Below are 20,025 nucleotides of genomic sequence, written 5' to 3' on the forward strand. Positions count from 1 at the left end.
CTTATAGATTCTGAAGTCAATATCGGAAAGAAGACATTCACTGAGGTTCAAACAGAACGATTGGAGCAAGCAGAACGGGCTGTTTTAATTAAGTGCCCACAAAAACTTAACGGAAAAAAATTATTGCAGTATTTATCCAGTCATGGAAACATTAACAGTCACTTCTTTTTTGAAAATCGTGTAAGTAATTAACAATGTAAACTAAAGTATAGACTTAGACAAAAAGAAATACTAGCATTTGGTCAAGGCCTCATACATGTAACTTAAGCAAATTATATACAATTAATATATTAAATTAGTTTTTATCTTTGTTAATGTTTACAAGTTGTTGAGCAACAGATTTTTATTCATAAGTCAGCTAAGCGACAGCTCCTCTAAGGGATAGGTAGCAACCTGTTTTGCACTAAATCTTGGAAACTTTTACATAGCACTGTTCATTGTTCTAATAATAGAGCTAACTTTTTTATGTGCTTCTTGAGCGTTACAGTTGTGAAGATAAATAGATTTTAGAACTTGTATGTTTAGTGCTTGCTGCCAAGAATAGCATATCTTAAATATTTTTGACCTCTTGTGAAAAAGCGTCTAAAGAATGTTGAGGTACAGAACCTAGCATTCAGCTTCAGGGCTGTTGTATTAAACTGTCTCAGTACTCCCAGGAACATCCGAATAGTATCAGTACAATCAGTTCAAGGCTTGTATGCATTCATCTAACCCTGTCTATTTCCATTCTTAATGTTTTAGGGTGTCCATGCTTTAATAGAATTTTCTGAAAAGGACAGTATAGCCTCATTGCAGGATGCTATTGGAATCCCAAGTGCTGCAGAGCATCATGTTGTTCCATTTAAATCTAGACTTTTTACTTTCACGCTGAAAAACACAGTGAGTCAAGCTGCTGAAGAGACACCACTTCACCTCTCTCCTCAGTCTCACATTCCAGTGACAGAGCTAATTCAAAAGCTTTGTCATGCAGACAGTGTAAGTATAGGTTTCTAGATCTCTCTCAGTTAAAAATGAACCACGTCTGTTTCAGATTTGCAAGTGGTCACGTGCAACTTATAAAGCAATTTATTTCTATTAAAATAAAAAAAAGTAATCCCTGTTAGAATTTTGTGTGAATGGTTCTCCTACACTGAAACAAGTAGATGAAATTAGTCATTTTAATTGTCAAAATAATTTCTTCGGTATGAAATAAACCTGTTTGAGATTTAAAAAAAAAATAATCTTTTAATTGCAGTGATACTAAGTAGATGAAAATATATGTTAATAGATAGAAATATGGGTCATTGTATTTTTACAGTGTTTATTTTCTTAACTAGATAAGCAGTCAGATGTACATTCTACTGAATGAGTATCAGCTTACAGAAGAAAATATCAAGCTCCGATTTCTGGCCTGTTCTTTGGTTCGGGATTTCGCACATGCGTATTTTCCAGACAGCACGGTAAAGCCATTTGGCTCTTCAGTCAACACCTTTGGCAAATTGGGATGTGATGTGGACATGTTTCTGGACTTCCGTGATACACGAAAGCATGCTGCAAAAATGGTAAGATTATGCTATGCATCTTCAGTCTCTTGAATTTCTTCAACAGAGCAGCTCATTTGCTGTTTCACATGCAGGAATCAGTTTATCTATACTAAGGTTTTACATGACTTCATACTATAGACTGCGAACAAGTTTATTTGAATGTTTGGACTTGAAGACTTTCAAAAGCTGGATGTGACATGAAAGAGATCTTCCTTGCAATAGGAAGAAAATGACTTGGTGTTTACGTAGACTTTGTACTGTCAGTGTGAATTTCACTGTGGAAAAAACCCCTTCATCCTCCAAAATTGATTCGGCAATGTCAGATCTTCCCATCCTACTGTTGGGTTTTCTTCTCTGGAGCTGCCGGGCTTCATCCATGCTTTTTAAAGCTTGGCTTTGATTTTTAGGGTCCCCCATGTTCTGAAGCATAATAATTTTGTGCATGTGTGTACATGTGCATTTTGGGAGGGTTGTCAGGTTCTTTTACTTAGTTTAAAGAGTTGACTTCATGCTACAGAAAAGTTACTCAGTTATGTACTGGGGAGCATACATCTATACGTAAGAGTGTGTGGAGGTGTGAAAGTTTAAGATCTCCTGGGATAGTATCGGTGAATAGTTGCAGGTGGCACACTTGTTCATGTTTGTGGTGTCTGTCCAGAGAAAATCACCATGTTAACAGCACTTGATTTTCATTGTGAAGGGAATTAGTTGGCTTACTCCTGAAAGGAACCTGAGGATAAGCTGGTATATGTGAACTGTAGATGTTTTGGGGACCAGGACCCAGGAGCAAAACAGGAACCGAGCCAGATCAATAATGCAGATATTTCAATTGTCACATTTTCCATAAGATACTTCACAATTATTTGAATGCCTCATTGATAATACAACAGTAAGCACCAAGACAAGTAGTGATTACTAAGCAAGTGTAGAGGCTTGAAATTGAAATACACTCACCTGAATTTGCTGACCAAAGTACAGAATTTGCATCAATACCTTGAGAAGTTGGAGGGTTACAAGGCTTCAGTAAGCAATATTCAGTCAACAGTATTGCCTTTTTCAATGCACATATTAAATTTCATCTTAATCATGTCTTAACCCATACTACGATTCAGAAATCTGGACTATGTAACCAAGTTCACGTTTAGTGTTGGGATTTGGGCAGCTTCAAATCCTAATGGTTATTTAGAGTAGATTGTGTCTCAGTCCTTGTGTGTGTAGGCACAAAGAATGGGAAAGGACTAGACAAGCCATTTTTGGAAGGCTCTTACCTCTTGCTGCTGTTTTTTGGCTGTGGACAGTGTAAATGTCCTTTCGGATTGGAGAATGAAATATGAAAGAGAGAGATGAGAATCAGGATAGGAAGAAGGGAAAGTTGGATCAGAAATGCCCTGTGGAGAAGTTGGTATTCTTCATGGATTCTGAATGGGTAATAAAGTAAGTGATTCTGGTGTTTTGAAAACTTTTCTTTTTATTTGTATGGTGACAGATAGTTTGGGAAAAACTAGCTTTGTTTTTTTTTGGTTTTTTTAAGGAAAAGACAATGGGCTTAAGCTTTTGAAGATTGAAAATTCACTCAGCTTTTCTGTACAATTTGCATGTTGCCATGTACTTTATTTTTAAAGAAATATCCCTTCAAACTTATATAGTTTTTAGTATTATTGCAGTGATCAAACACAATGAACGCAAATATGTCAGCTGAAAAGTAGGATCATCGTGCGTGTGTGGGAAGTGTTAAAATCTAGGAACCCTTTACATTTAAACTGTAAAGCTGCCTTTTAAATTTTGAGGGAAAAACCTTTCAACTATAAAACGTCTATTTTCAAAGCATGTTTTGTGACTAGCTGTTTTCTTTAGTGTTCATCCTCTGTAGAAATAGAAGTTCTACTGTGAACTTTAGAGTTGTTCTTGTCTTTAAGTTACATGACAGGTTAATAGGCTGCGTGGCACACTTATAGAATCATAGTTTGGGATGGAAGGGACCTCTAAAGGTCATCTAGTCCAACCCCCTGCGATGAGCAGGGACATCTTCAACTAGATCAGGTTGCTCAGAGCCCCGTCCAGCCTGACCTTGAATGTTTCCAGGGATGGGGCATCCGCCACCTCTCTGGGCAACCTGTTCCAGTGCTTCACCACCCTCATTATGAAAAAAATTCTTCCTTATATCTAGTCTAAATCTACCTTCTTTTAGTTTAAAACAATTACCCCTTGTCCTATTGCTACAGGCCCTACTCAAAAGTTTGTCCCCATCTTTATAAGTCCCCTTTAAGTATTGAAAGGCCGCAATAAGTTCTCCATGAAGCCTTCTCCTCTCCAGGCTGAACAACCCCAACTCTCTCAGCCTTTCTTCATAGGAGAGGTGTTCCATCCCCCTGATCATTTTCGTGGCCCTCCTCTGGACCCACTCCAAGAGGTCCGTGTCTTCCTTATGCTGAGGGCTCCAGAGCTGGACACAGTACTCCAGGTGGGGTCTCAGCAGAGCAGAGCAGAGGGGCAGAATCACCTCCCTCGACCTGCTGGCCATGCTGCTTTTCATGCAGCCCAGGATACAATTGGCCTTCTGGGCTGCGAGCACACATTGCTGGCTCATGTCCAGCTTTTCATCCACCAGTACCCCAAGTCCTTCTTGGCAGGGCTGCTCTCAATCCCTTCATCCCCCAGCCTGTATTGATACTGGGGGTTGCCCCGACCCAGGTGCAGGACCCTGCACTTGGCCTTGTTGAACCTCGTGAGGTTCACACAGGCCCACTTCTCGAGCTTCTCCAGGTCCCTCTGGATGGCATCCTGTCCCTCTGGCGTGTCAACCGCACCTTCAGCTTGGTGTCATCTGCAAACTTGCTGAGGGTGCACTCGATCCCACTGTCTATGTCATTGATGAAGATATTAAACAGTACCAGTTCCAGTACAGACCCCTGAGGGACACCACTCGTCACTTACACTCTGTGTGGTGCAGTGAGGCTTTTGTCTTGTGTGCAGGCACAGTCTTTATGCACTAAAGGTGATGATCTTGTTGGTTTTGTTGAAATTTTGAAGCACTAAAATGTGGCATATCTGCTGCATCAATGTGAAAGTATGTACAAAAATAAAGTATGTTAGAGCATTGTCCTGTAAAGGAGTGTAAAAATCATTAGCGCAACTCTTGTGTCTTGATTTTAGCATAGCCAAAATGGGAGACTAAGGTGCCAGCACCTAGAGAGCTTTGTACTTTATAGGTGTGGTGGGTTAACCTTGGCTGACCTCCAGCTGCCCACCCAGTTGCTCTCTCACTCCCCCCTCCTCAGCAGGATGGGGGGAGAAAATAAGATGAAAAAGCTCGTGGGTTGAGATAAGGACAGGGAGATCACTTACCAGTTACCATCATGAGCAAAACACTCAATTTATTGCCAGTTAATAACAAGAGTGGGATAGTGAGAAATAAAAAAAAACAAAATTAAAACCACCCCACCTCACTCCCAACACTTCTACCTCCTCGCCCCAAGCGGCGTGGGGTGATGAGGAATGGGGGTTGCAGTCAATTCATAACGCTTTGTCTCTGCTGCTCCTTCCTCCTCATGCTGTTCCCCTGCATGGGGTCCCTCCCATAGGCTGCAGCTGTTCAAGAACTGCTCCAGCATGGGTCCTTCCCACGGGGTACAATCCTTCAGGAATGGACTGCTCCAGCGTGGGTTCCCCACAGGGTCACACGTCCTGCCAGAAAACCTGCTCCCCCATGGGCTCCTCTCCATGGCCTGCAGCTCCTGCCAGAAGCCTGCTCCAGCATGGGCCCTCCACAGGCTGCAGCTGTCTTCAGGGTATACGCACCTGCTCTGGCGTGGGGTCCTCCACGGGCTGCAGGGTGGATATCTGCTCCACTTTTAACCTCCATGGGCTGCAGGAGGATAATCTGCACCACCATGGTCTTCTAGGGAATCTCTGCTCCGGTGCCTGGAGCACCTCCTCCCACTCCTTCTTCACTGACCTTGGTATCTGGAGGGTTGTTTCTCTCACATTTTTCTCGCTCCTCTCTCCCAGCTGCTGCGCAGCATTTTTTACCCTTTCTTAAATATGTTGTTGCAGAGGTCCCACCAGCATCGCTGATGGGCTCAGCTTTGGCCAGCAGCAGGTCTGTCTTGGAGCCAGCTGGAACTGGCTCTGTCCAACATGAGGAGCAGCTTCTGATGTCTTCTCACAGAAGCCACCCCTGCAGCCCTCCCCCTACCAAAACCTTGCCACATAAACCCAATACAGTAGGAAAATAAGATGTTGGGTATACCTCCTGTAATAGGCAACAGACAATACTTCAGAGGAAGGCAAAAGTCTCATAGTTGGCGGTGTGATTTATAGGGATAACGATACTCTTTCTCCCTGGCAAACTGTGTTACTAGTATACATAAGTTGACTGTCTTACAACAAGTGAAGCCAAGGGGAGGTAGCTTTAGTTATAAGATGATATAGCAGCAGTGGAAAGGGTATCTTCTGATTTCTGCACTACTGTAGCCTTTCAGGAGGTACCAGCAATGGAGGAGGACTAGGCATTTCAGCACCTATTTACATTAAATAATATTTTTTGAGTCTTACGGCAAACTGATTACTGATTGTGAATTAAAAAAGCAGCAGAAGTGGGAGCATCCTTTACCGAGTGGATTATCAATACAGTGTTTGGCCACAGATACAGTGTTTTTAACATGTGGGCAGTTTGGGAGATTGTTCTGTGATATTTTTAGAGTAACAGTTTTTGCATTAAAACAGTTACGCTTCTTGCTGAGGGTAAGATTTTCATCAATTTAACCCAAAGTAATAGTTTACTTCATTTACATTTGCTGTTTTGAGCAACATGGCAAGAATAGGGGGAGAACCACAGGACTGGGGCAAGTGTATCAGTACTTCATCCCTCCCAGCTGGCACCAAAGCTATATATGAAGGTCCTATCAATTATTAGGAGTGTCTGTTTTATCATTACCAAAAAAGTCTTCATCCAGCTTCTGAGAGATACTGAGCTGCTGTTTGGGAAGGCACATTGTGATTTTTGTCACAAACATAAAGGTCCAAACACCAGCACACCTACATGGCGACCGAGTCCCCATCTTTTTCCTTCCTGTTATCTACCTCAGTGTTGATGGTCATAGGCTCCTTTCGCTTTGAGCGAGCCCTGCTGTAGCATGCAGCTATGCAGCCAAACAGGATTAGGGACCTCTGTTCTGGTGTGTTCAAACACATGTGCTGGTTGGAGAACTGTGGGCAAGAGGAGAGCAGGAACAGTCACCTCAGTGATTGCCAGAGCAACTCAGAAATTCAGCACCTAAATTGAGTTTATGAGAAAGGTTGCAAGGTCCATAACTTCTGAATTGTTTCACCTGTCTGTGAGTGCATGTTTTCTTCGCACTAACCCGGTGACAACAAAAGTAACCTCCTCTGTGTGTCAGAGGGCTAGTTAGGTCACTGTGTAATGCTGTTTGTGTACTATGCATTCACCCATGACATGTTCCAAGGGGGAGGCTAAGTCAGTGTCAAGTATTGGATTAGCAAGCAAAATTAGCTGAGGCTTAACATAGAGAGGCTATAAAGCAAATGGAGATTTCATAGGTACGAAGTTATTTTATTGAGGTATAAACTACAAATATGACAATTCAAAATACAAAGACCTACAGGAAAATACATGTCTGATGTTGTGAGAATACATCTCCATGTTTTTTTTCATTTGTTAGAAAAACTGTATCTGATGTGATTATTTTAAGTCATACAGAAGCTTATCTTGATTTTGAAGGATTAAGTAATTTGCATGCTGATTTTTTTTTTTTTTTAATGAAAAAGACATTTTCCTTTACACTGCTACTTGATTCACTAGTAACACATTGTTCTTTGAGGGTTTGAAATGGAATTACTGGTGGTTTGAAATTAACGGCGGTTTGGTTGTGTTTTGCCCCTCTTTGATTTAATTGTATGTTCCTCTTTTCAGACAGAGCATATATGCTCTCTCGGGAATTCCAGAATTACTTGTTTTAGGCAATAGTGAGATGAAGTAGTAGTATACCCTCATCTGAACAAGTAACCTTACAGTAAGTTGATCATTATTAACCTGGAAAAATTGAATCACTGAAAAAGAATATAAAAGAGAAAGCAATATGTTTTTACCTTTTTCAAGTTCTGCGGGCTGCTTTGACTAATTCTTGTCTTTCAGTCTCTAATTGTACAAACTCCTTTGCAAACTGTTGTAGTCTTTCAGAAGTATTCTTAAATGTCTCTTTGGTTCCAGAGCTAACAGTTTACTTTTAAAATTCTGTGTTAGAAAAAAGGTCCCTTTGAAATGGAATATCAGATGAAAAGATTACCATCTGAAAGATTAGCAACTCAGAAAATTCTGTCTGTGATTGGTGATTGCCTTGATAATTTTGGTCCTGGATGTGTGAACGTACAGAAGATACTCAATGCTCGCTGCCCGCTGGTGAAATTTTCCCATCAGCCAACAGGATTCCAGTGTGATCTGTCAGTGAGCAACAGGTGAGACATGGTTTTAAAAAGTTTAGGAAGAATGATAACGTACGTATGTTCTGCAAACCTGTAATGAAAACTGTTTAGTCTACTCCTTTCTGTGTTCTTAACAAATGTGAATGTTGGCTCTGAAAGTAAAAAGGATATTTTTGACTTCGAGTACTTAGGTTTTAACGTGCTTAAGATATCTTTCTTCAGCATAGGAAATACTTGGTAGCTGAAACTGAAGACTTGAAAACCACTCTATACAATAAAGTTGGCTTACAGAGAATTGAAAGAAGGCAGTGTTTGTTAGTCATTACTTCCCTTCATGGATATGGGTGTATGCACAGCTTTCTTTTGATTGCTTTTCAGATTAAGCAGCTCCATGTGTTAATTTTCAGTGATTGGGCTTCTAGTTATTCTGTTGTCCTTTTTTTTCTTCTTAAGGGCCTGCATACACCTGTTTGCTGGGAAGGTATCTTGAATGCTAAATTAACTCACTGCATCAGAAAACAGAGTCTGAAGTGTTAGAGTCATTGAGGACCCATCACAGCAGTGCCCAATAGAGGGAGCAGGCTTCTTAGAAATACCTCTCTTTGCATCTGTTTTTCCTCTTCCAGCTTGCTCTCATTTGGTTGATAGTAAAGCATATAATTTGTTCTGCTGTCGCTTATTTTATTAAGAAATACCCACCTTAATCCAGTATACATCCATAGCCCTGGCATAAGGGTACATAATCGAAAATGAGTTACTAACCCTTTTCATTGTTGTTAGGGAATGCTAAAATATGAGTGATTATCTTTCAGAATACTTTTGATACAGCTTTTAGTGCAGATTTTGTGGTTCATCTACATCAGATAAAATCAGATCCTAGACTGAATTTTCTGAATTACCTGAAGTTCTGTTTCAGAATATGCAGGAATCGTTAAGGCAGTACTGAGCAAACGTCTTACAATAAAATTACTTTAATGTATGCAGCCACAGTGAAAGTCAGCATGCAGTTAGTTCTCTGCTGTAATGCATGCATGTAATTCTCTGCTGATGGTTTGGCTGGTTGGGACTGTGTGCGTTGTCCATTTGGAGTAACAACAAACCTCTGGGGACACCAGGAAGCACTTCACAGTTGACATTTTAGAAGTCTAGGTGTTACAAAACTTTGATGTGGTAAACTTCCCCAAAATGCCATGGTGGGTTTTTAGAAGAATTCAGTGCAAGATTGGGAGTAAAAACTCCTGCAACTGTAGTTCAACAAGCACTTTAGACTAAAACTGACCCCAAAGTAAGTTTTGCTCTCACATTGTGCTTCCGTTTTTCTTCTGCTTTTTCTTGCCCTCCCATTTGTACACTACATGAATGTTTGTACAACCATATGATGAAGCAGATCAAAAACTGATCCATCTGAAAACCTTTATCCTTCCAGATTAGTTGTTTTTTTCAGCAGAACCAAACATTAGTCATTGGAAAATTACCAAATTGTCTTGTTTTGCAGATTCCGTTGTGTCTCTGCACTTCATGTGTTTTTCAGTGCGTTATTTTATTACTTTTTAGGTTAAAGTTGTAAAAGAAGTTCTAGTTGTATTTTATTATCTATTAGGATAGAGAATATTATCTAATATACCTCAGAGGCAATTGTGGCTAAATGATGTTTTTCGCCTTGATTCTGCATAGTTTCACTTCTGAGTACTTGATGGTGGTTTTTTGGTTTTGGTTTTTTTTCCCCCCTGTGATGTGGAACAGAAACAGGAAACAGCGCAAATGCAGTATTATTATTTACCCATAACTGTATACTTCTTACTATGGAAAACTACCAACTATTTAATCCTGGACAATTTCAGACATTCTCTTCTATTTTTTTAAATGCATAAAAGTTGTGTTGTTTTTATGAATACCCTCTTTCCTTATAACTGATGCTCTAGGGCTGAACAACAAACACTTCATCTGGTACTTCACAATTCTCTCATTATTTACATGTCTCTTACTTTTCATTTCTTCTTCAGCATTGCTAAAAAAAGTTCAGAACTCTTGTATATCTACGGCTGTCTTGATTCCCGTGTAAGAGCACTAGTGTTCAGTGTACGATGTTGGGCGCGTGTTCATGGACTTACAAATAGTGTTCCTGGTACCTGGATTACAAACTTCTCTCTAACCATGATGATCATGTTTTTTCTGCAAAAGAGATCACCACCTATCATTCCAACACTAGACCAACTTAAAGAACTGGCAGGTAAGGACAGCTGTTTATGTGTTTATTGAAGTGACTTTCACATTTGTTTTCTCTAAAGTGATGAATAAACCCAAGCAACTTCTTTATGCTGTCAAATACTAATGCATCTTATGTATGCCTTAAGTTTGAGGGAATATACAAGTTTTACTTGTATTTTTTTGTGAAAATAGTGCATTTTTAAAGGCAAAATAAATCAATTTTCAATACAATACTAAATTCTACTTAGAGGGGTTAGGCTTGTTCCATGCCTCAGATAATTAAAAGTCATTTATTTGCTCAGTGCTCCCATGCTGGCTGTTTTTTGTTTATTTTGTTTTTTAGAAGACTTGTAGGGTCTCAAATGTCTCTGCAGTTGTTAAGGATTTTGTGCAGATTGATATGATGTGTATTGTTTTATAGATACCAAATGTTTAAAAGAAAGGCTATATTTTTTCCTCACAACTTGTAATATCCTTGAGACTGTTCAGGCCATCTGCAAATATTTCTCATATCTTTGCAAACAAGCTGTTCTGGCTGTTTCATACATAGCTTTTAGGGTGTATTATCTTCAGTAATTCTAATGAAAGCATAGGGAATGACACCCCAAGTTCTTGATTCTTCACTCATGCGTTCTGCTTATTGACGTGCTTCCTTGGAAGCTTTGAGTGCTTTGAGTGGAGAAAAAGGTCTGTGTTCAGTTGCTTTAAAATCAGTTCAAACATTTCCATCAGAATTCTACAGAATTTTTATACATAAAACAAAACACCTGTCCTGAAATTTTACACAAATATTCCTAATTTGCTTAAGTTTTTCAGAAAAAGACAGTGGACACTTTGGGTCTGATTTTTTTTTTTAAACCCTCATACAGGTATTAACCTCAGAGATTTGTCCTGTTTAGTCTATAATAAAGCTCTGTATGCAGAGATATCAGGTTTGTTACTTAAAAGAAGTAACTTCAGAGATACAAAGATGTCATATACCTTATTCCTGTAGGCTTTTGAAAATACGCCATTTACTCATGCTTCGTTTCCTTTGCCTGTCCATAGACTTTTTTTCTTTTAAATCTTTAACCACTGAAGTTGAATCTTAACCTGAAAGTTCACTTGGGAACTCCTAATTTGATTTACTTAATATGATAGCATTCATTGAGTTTAGTCATGTCTGTTATCTGAATTTTATTAAATACAATGGCATTTTACTGTTTATCACTTCAAAATATGCCTGCGATTTTTGTTTCAGATGAAAAAGACAAGCAAGTAATTGGAGGATATGATTGCTCATTTGTTAGTGATTTAAGCAAGATTAAACCTACAAAAAATACAGAAACACTTGGTAGGTAAATCTTCATCAACTTTTTTTTTGTTTGTTTTTATGAGCATTCGAAAATAAACTTTTCCTTAATGTTACTGATGGCTATTGTTTTTCTTTCCCTTAGATGTATTGTTGGGTGACTTTTTTGAATATTTTGGAAACTTTGATTTCAGAAAGAATTCCATAAATCTTCGAAAGGTAAATGAATTTTAATCTCTCATCATTATCAATTGAATTTCTCTGTCTGCCGTTTGACAAACTACATATGCTGAGCAACAATTTCTGTCATTTTTAACTGTATATACAAAGTACATTTAAATTGGTTGTATCCAGAAACTGAGTCCTTTCTGTGAAGGAAGAGAGTTTTCCTCTCGGAGCCTAATCACTTACAGCACCATTAAGAACATTTACAGTGTCATTACTTGAAGACGTTGGAAAGCACAAACTCTGATGCTAAGCCTGTATGATTTTTCTTGAAAACCCTGTAATAAAAGTGGCAGTTTTAAAAAGTAGAAGCTATTTTGCTTCTGTGAGAGGAAAACTTTTAAAATGTCGTGATGTATGTCATAGCAAAAGTCTGTGACAAACCCTGTACACCAACAGGCTTTGCATTTAAAGTTGGGAGTCCAGACCCAAACAGTGTGTGCATTAAAACTTACAACTGAGTTCTGAAACTTGATTGTGGCACTTGAGTTTCCTACTGCAGTTTGTATCAGCCTACAGTAGGCGTACTTACATTTCAGTAAGCATGACAGATAAGATGATCATTCAGTGCTTGCTAAGAGGTCTGCACTATCACTTTGGTTTACTTTATATGTTTAAGTCATGGTAGTTATTGAAACGTGTGTGTGTGTGTGTGTGCAAGTATAATAGTGATATATATAAATGTAACTACCTTAACTCACACGTGTTCCTGCTGGGCTGCTTACAGGATGGCGGTTTCAGTGCCATGTTGCTGTGTGGACACTCTTGTTTGTGTTCTGTTTCCTACTTCGGTATTGTGGATTACTGGCATAAGAGCTCTTTTGGCCACTGCAGGTTGATCCTGGAAACTAATTCATTAAGCTGGAGAACTTTTGTTTGCCATTAAGCCTTAAAAAAGGCAAGCAAAAACTTACACATGTTGGAGCCTGAGCTAGTCAGGGGAAATGTCTGTGCTGCTGATGTTTTTCTGTTTAACTAGTCAGTCCTTTTGGCCCTGGGGCAAGAGTATGTAGCATGGACACAGACACTTCCTGGACTAGCATTAGCTGGTAGGCTCTGGCTAGAGCTTGCAGTGGAAGACTTGCAGAGGTTCTGTAATACCAAGCAGGTCAGCTAAGGAGCACTGATAAGCACTGAGATGGAAGTGTATTTAAATAGCAAACTACATAGTTGTCAACAACTTGCGTTGTACTATACCAAGTGCCCAAAAGTGGACCATGACCAGAATAGTTCTGTACTTAAAAGACAGACTGAACTGGGAGGAATTTCAGCCAAGGCAGTAATCTTGTTTTGTTACACTAACTCTTAATGAGCACTGTGAGAGGAATGGTTTGAACAGTTTAAGTGCTTGTAGTAGTTTATCAGACTGGGCTATTCAGGTTAATATGACACACTCATGCTGCCCATACACAAATGGAGATAGGAGCAGGAGGTAGCAATGAGTGAGGTCTGAGGTTTGTGGAAAAGCAAATGGGAGAGTGGTCAAAAAGACAGGCTAAGCTGTAGATGTGTTTTCTTTGCCTTGATGGAAATCTAAGCTGAATGTGGCCAGGAAAATCACCACTAAGAGGATTCATAGAACAGGAGTCATACAGTCAGGCTGACAGGAAAATTAACTTGATTAATAATGACTGGTTTTGGTTTTTTTTTGCAAAAAGTTCTCTACTAGGTCAAAATACTTTTAATGCTAATGTGATAACTCAAGTGATTTGTTACTTGCTCAGCCTAAAATTACATATATGCAACTTTGGCTTTTTCTTTACGCTGTCTGCAGGGAAAGGAAGTAAATAAACCTGAGTCGTCTCCTCTTTATATCTGGAATCCCTTTGAACAAGACCTTAATATCAGCAAGAATGTTAATCAGCCACAGCTGGAGAAATTTGTAGCTATGGCCAGAGAAAGTGCCTGGATTTTACAGAAGGAAGGTAAAACTCAGCGAATGATCAATAAAGAGCCTTGGGGACTGGCAGCCCTATTGATACCATTTGGAAAAAGTAATCCCAGCAAGATGAAGAATAGGATGAAAGGAATAGGAAGTGAAACAATCAGAAGCCTCTTGGACTCTTTAAAGTTAAATAATGCAAACAGTCTACAAAAAGCAGTGGGAAAGTGACTTTCAGCACAGAAACACAGTAGCTGATATTCTGTTTTAGGAATTGAATGTGACACACAGTCCGAAGAACATTACTTTTAATGTTTCTAGCGTGGTGAAATGGAGAGTCAAATGACCTCTGTTTTCCATTGTGATGCTTTTTTGTACAGGTCTGCTTTCTTTCTGTACATTTTTCTCCTCCTTACTCCTCACTTTTCCATCTGTTTTATGAATGAAAAGCATTCAAATGCAAGTTTTACAGATACATTTTGGAAGTAGCCTTCAGTTGGGCACTCTTTAACAAAAACCAACAATGAAACAGACTGACAGGAGGAGCATGGGAAAAAGTCTTTGGGAATTCTGTTGACTAACATACAAATTATACGCTAAGTAAAGACTCAAGAAACAAACACCTTTCAGTGAAACTACAGTTAAAAAGAAGTTGAATGTTACAACCATTGCTTTCATTCCAGTCATGTTCTGGAAGCCAGTAAAACCAAAGTGCATGTATCGATTTTTGCAATTGTTTTCCATTCATGTAGATGGTGCCAAGACAAAATAAAGAGAATGGAATTAGATAGTAGGGTTTGCAAGTTCATAAAGCATTGCTCTCCAAGGGTAGTGCAACTGTTTTGTGTTGGAAGAATTGTTTTCCTCTTGTGTTTACCACCTGATCTCAAATTTGTTCAGTCAACTCTCTTTTGTTTTCTGTACCCATAGGACTGGTTCCCACCCCACTTGTATATACACTCATGTTTCTCATTTTGCCTTCAACTTCACTTTAAACCTGTATTTCAGGTTCAGGCAGGGGCTTTTGCATGCCCTTCTTGCCTCCTCACTCTCCTCAAAGTTGCTGCCTACTAGGCGACACAAAGCCTTCCACTCGCTATCCTTTGCAGAGGGATCTGTCCCTTGCAGAGATCCATAGAGAATCATACATCATGCTGGAGTCCTGTTCCCAGTCTTGCCTTGTTTTTCAGATATTCAGCAGAACGGTGACTGTCCCCCTTCCAGATCAGTTGGGCCAGCAAGAGTCAATGCTTCTCACTGACTTAAAGCACTGAGTTCTCTGTCCATCTGCCACAAAAGAGAGAGTGTTTTCAGAGGAAGGGGGAGAGGGGAGGGACGGAAGTCAGAAAGGGAAATGGAGGGCAGGCAGATAGATTTTTTTTTTTTTTTTTTTTTCCCCCTGCCCCCAGGTACATTTGTGAGTATTCTACCTGTCCAGTTTGAGGGCAACTCGTGCATTAGAACTAAATGGCCACCATGATAACAAATCTACAGACTGTTGTCTTTATTCTTAACACAAATTCTGTACAAGAAATTACTGTAACTCAGAGATTATCATACAGATGCAGTATTGATGTTTATGATTACTGTTTCATTTCAGTATTTTTAGGTTCTTTAATGTTGCAGTGGTATATGATTTTGTGTAGACTTTTTTCTAATGGTGTAGTCTGAACAGTTAAAACATGTGTTTTCTCTTTTCCCTGAGGTATTATTTTTTGGAAATAGTGTGGGCAGTAATGGATACTTCCAAAGTGCTTGTGAAAACTGGGCAAAGAAAAGTACTTTCCAGCAGTTGGCAGACTAAAGGGTTAGACCTTGAGTGGCAGGAAGACCGTCTTACAGATCAATTCCATATTAGTTTATTTGCAGTTTAAAATAATATTTATATGTGTCCATTTCTGATTCATGAATGTTTTCTCGAGTCATGACTCACATAGTCATCATCTTGGTCACGGGAATTAATTCTCATACTAACTTCTTCAAGATTGAGCCTTGAATTTCAGACTTAGTTTTCTACCTAAATCCTGGTGCCAGGGTGTGAACTTCTTTTTGGAGGCTGGTATGAAGTTTACTGTAACTTCTTATTGGTGCTAACCCAAAGCCTTTGATAGCAAGCTTGGCACTGATGCTGTAAGGAGTCTGTTGCTACCTTAATCTTTACAGAACCTATAGGTACATTTTCTGCTGTTTCCCCAGCAATAGACTTTGAAGCTTTTTGAAGATTAGGGCAGTACTTGAGTACTTGTGAGCTTTCTTTTTTCCAGCTAAACAAAATGGGTAATACTGCAGTGCAGTAATAAGAAAATGGCTTATCAGGGACAGAAGCATACAGCAGAACTGTGGCAGCGTATACCTACTTGCATTATATTCAGAGTGGTTCACTCTGACATACATAGGAAAGATTTTGTAAGAATTTTGACACATAGATAGGACACTTGTAGTCAAATACCAATGAACTTTGTAATTTGGTTATACAGTTGAGCCACGCTGAAGTATATGCTTCATTTGTAAATGTGAATAGGCATTCAAGCTGCTTAGTATTCCTTAAAAGGCAGGGCAGAACATAGTTACTGTACACGCAGCGCCTTTCAGCATCACTTTTCTGTTTAGACTGCCTGTCCCTTTTGGGAATAGTTCTGAACCCTTGTCATGGCTGCAGGCCAATTTCTGAAAAGAAAAGAAAGAAACCAAAAGCAGTGTTGTAGCAATGGAAATGCACAGGTGATTATTTCAGATGTCTGCAAGTCCAGGGAGCTGGAGGCCAGCTGCTGAGTGAAGGCTAGAGATTTCAAGGAGCAGCTATCACTGATGATGTAAATAAGCCCGACTGGCAGCTTTCGTAGAGGAGACTGCTAGCTGGGGGTGGAGGACTGACTGTAAGCTTCCCTAGAGCATGAGCTGTGACTGGGAGAAGAGCTGGTGGACACTGGTGGAACTGAAGCCATCTGTAGGAAGAGAACCAGACCGAGAAGAGGAGGACCAAGATTTGAGGGAGTGTATTTAGCAAATCAAGAGAGATGGTGTGATTATAATTTCCTGAGGGCAGCAGCCTTATCACATTGAAGATGGTTAGAAACAATCAATATGGTTCTGTCAGTAAAAACAAGGGTTGGATATTTGTCAAGAAAGGACTATGGTGATAGTCTGGATTTGAGAGCTTGTTCATATGGTCCAAAAACATGTAAACAATGTCTTGGTGAGAATGAGGCGGTAAGTTTTAGTTACTTCTCAAACTTGGCACTGATGCTATATTGTGGGGTAGGGCTGTTGGGGAGGCCACGTGTAAGGAACATCAGTGCGTTAAACACATTTTTGCCCCTTCCCCTCGCTGGGAATACTAAAAAGTATGTGCAGTCTCACATTCCCTGGCTCTTAACTGGTTAGGGAAACTGAAAACATTTAAAAGTTCCTTGCCCTGAGAAAATGCTCTTTGGGACATAAACTTCAAGTTAACATTTGTTGCCAGGGATTTTTTTTTCCCCCCCCCCTAAATGTTTGACGCTCTCAACAGTTGCAGGAGTGGGTTCTGCTACGACTGCCACTGCTCCATCATTCCTCCGTAGTTTCCTGGGAATCTGCAGCCTTGGTCTACAGTTAGCTGCTGGGTGAGCATCTCTGTGTGATGCTCATGGCTAAGACACAGTCGCAAAACAGACTTCTTGACTGGTAGCAGATGTTCTATTCCTCTGCCTCAATTTCAAAACTACAGTTCCTGCCTGGGATTCTATCCTTTAGACTTTGGATCATAGTAAAACTCAGGTTGGGAGAGACCTCTGGACCTAATTCAGCCTTCTCCTCAAGCGGGATCAGCTGTGAGATTAGACCAGGTTCCTCAGGGCTTTAACTAGTGAGGCCCTGAAAATCTCCAAGGATGGAGACTGCACCAACCTCTCTGGACAACCTGTTCCAGTGCTTGACTGTCCTCGTCACCCTGATGAGCTGGTCTGTAATACACTGCTATGTGCTTGTCACTGTTAACTGCCATCCATCACAAATGTTCAAGCCGCTCCTTCATGTAAAGAGCCCCCCCAACCTTCGCTTCTTCCTTCCCTGTCTTTCCTGAGAAGCTTGTATCCATCCATCACAGCGCTCCCACCACATGCGAGCTCTCCCACCGTATCTGTTATTCCAACAGTGCTGTAGTAACAGCACGAGGAGCTTTAGTTCCTCCTGCTTGTTCCCCAGGCTGCCGCGTGTTTTCATTTGTACATTTGAGGTGGGCATCTGTTCATCCTTCTTTATTGTTCTGAGGTCCCTCTTGTTCCTGTCACTTTGCATCTTTTGCTCTCAATCCATGTCCACTGCTGCCTCGCTTAACTTTGTTACAATTGTTCTCCCTTATTGTTCCTAGCTGAAAGCCTTGATACAGACATTGTTCTTATCCAGCTTATAAAGTCCCCTCAACATTCAAATCCTGCCTAAAAATTAATTTCTAAAAGGGTCTGCAGGAAAATAAGAGGTTGTGAGTACCAGATTAGCATGATGGAAAAGCAGCAGAAAATACATTTGCGCCTCTGCAGGGGAGCATGGTGGAAACATCTGAGGTAATCTCAGCTGTGCTGGTGCATCTGCAGCGAAGGTAACACCATGCAGAGACACTCATGCAGGTGTGGAAGAGGACTCTGCTGCCCAGCAGAGCTTGTCAGCTTGGATTTGGCACGCTGCTGATGCTCTGTTACTTCTGGGTCCAGAGCAGTCGGGGTCTCGGCTGCAACGTAGCAGTACTCTGTGCTTGTGCTGGGTCTGTGGTCATTGAGGAAACGTGTTCTTACAACAGCATGTCTTCCTTCTTGCAAATTTATTTCTAAGTTCAATTTAGTTTATACTCTCGGGGGGTGGGGGGGTCAGGCTATGTTTTTACTTGACAAAATTTTGTACCTTTGGAAAAACAAAAGATAGAGAACAAACCTTTATTTAAATAATTTTGCCAACAAACTAGTTAAAGGTCCATGCCAAGTTCAACTGAAGCAAGTTTAGGATTTCCAGCCTGGGCTGCTTTGGAGAGCTGATTCTTCCACAATTAGGAAGTTTTTCAAAGTGAAATCATCCTGTTACTGGAAAGCTCTCTCTTCCAAATGCTGTATCTTGCTTATTGCAAAATTACCACCAAGGTTCTCTTCTAGTACAAAGTTCTTCTAGCAGTTACGGGTAATTTGAGGTCACTTTGTTTAAAACAAGGGTTAGGATTTACACACGGCTAACCTGTGCCTGGAGGTAAAATCTCTTCCTCCAAAGTCGTCTTAGTTGAAAGTCTTGATCGACTGCTTTTGCAGACCTGTTTCTTGTACTTTCTTTAAGTAGAGGGTTGGTTTGCTTTCTTTTGCAGGACCTTCCTGCTTCTTTTCCCCCTCCCCGTTGTCTTTGCATCATATCTCATCTGATCTGTAAAAAATAGTATTTCATTTGGCCCATATTATTTTGTGGAGCAATAGTGAATACAGCTGCATTCAAGAAATGGGTAGTTCTTAAAACACGGCTCTCATGTTGCAATGTAACTTTTTTTGACCACTTGATTTCCTGTGTAGATTGAGTCTCCATACTGCCTTTTCCATGGCCTGTAGAGGGGTCAATCAGCTGGACTTGATGCGCCTCACCTATAGTGAACATGTATTTTTAGGAAGTCTATGCATTTAAGAGACTTGTTTAACACAGTCTGTAGTATTAGAAAGCAGAAGCTACCTGCAAATTTTTTGAGAGACTCTTTACCCTTCAAAATTATTTCTGTTTTCCGCTGTTGTTATGAGGAAAACGATGTTCAATTTGTTTCACAGAAAGACTTCAGAGATAGGTTTTTTGTTCCCATGCTGAGCTCTCTTGTGCATACAGATTTGTAGTCAATGTAAACAGTGCAGCCCTGTACAGGAATCTTGCGTGGAACAACTCCCAGAATATGTCTCCTAGGTATTATCCTCGCAGCCCGACGGGGAAGTAAAAGCACCATGAATTACTAAGGCATAGCGTCCCATTTGTGTTGCTGACTCCACAGGATGGAACAATTCCTGTAATTCTGTATCGCTTTTTCTCATGTTGGACACAGGCAGAACTCTGCTTTCCTGCAGAGAAAGGTACGTATGTTAGAAGTTGGATTGTTAGGTTGTAAAGCGGTATTATTTAAATTCTTTCTGAATATTTGCATCTTAAGTTTGATTTTCTGAAGTCCTTCTCTACGAGCTATTGCTGGAGATTTTCAGGATGAGAGAAGGAACTGGGAGAATACATAAAGGCTTCATATTGCAAGTAATTAGATAAATGGTAATTACTATTAGATTAATTATAAAAAATAATTATATAGTGGAAAGTAATACATGTAACAATCCAGCAATAACAAGGAACACTGCCTAATCTCTTTGAACCAATTTTCCTCCCTTAATTTTCTGTAGTCCTCCCAGTGGTGCATTACTTCTATAAAAGGATGGGATTTGGGAGAGCATACTGAATGGAAATTACAATATCCA

The 20,025-nt window shown here is 40.0% G+C and overlaps 1 protein-coding gene across 1 annotated transcript; it reads left to right on the top strand.

The window, feature by feature from the left end:
• On the top strand, nt 1-14,385 carry MTPAP (mitochondrial poly(A) polymerase; the record flags this gene model as incomplete). The annotated part of the gene is made up of 8 exons (XM_009325507.1): nt 1-180; nt 742-975; nt 1,317-1,541; nt 7,786-7,997; nt 9,968-10,194; nt 11,413-11,505; nt 11,609-11,682; nt 13,463-14,385. Coding segments are annotated over 8 exons (1,584 nt in total), but the record flags the coding sequence as incomplete, so codon positions are not given.
• Between the last annotated feature and the right edge of the window lie 5,640 nt (nt 14,386-20,025).

The sequence above is a fragment of the Pygoscelis adeliae genome, unplaced genomic scaffold (genome assembly GCF_000699105.1).
Source record: "Pygoscelis adeliae isolate BGI_AS28 unplaced genomic scaffold, ASM69910v1 Scaffold175, whole genome shotgun sequence".
Lineage (NCBI taxonomy): Eukaryota > Metazoa > Chordata > Aves > Sphenisciformes > Spheniscidae > Pygoscelis > Pygoscelis adeliae.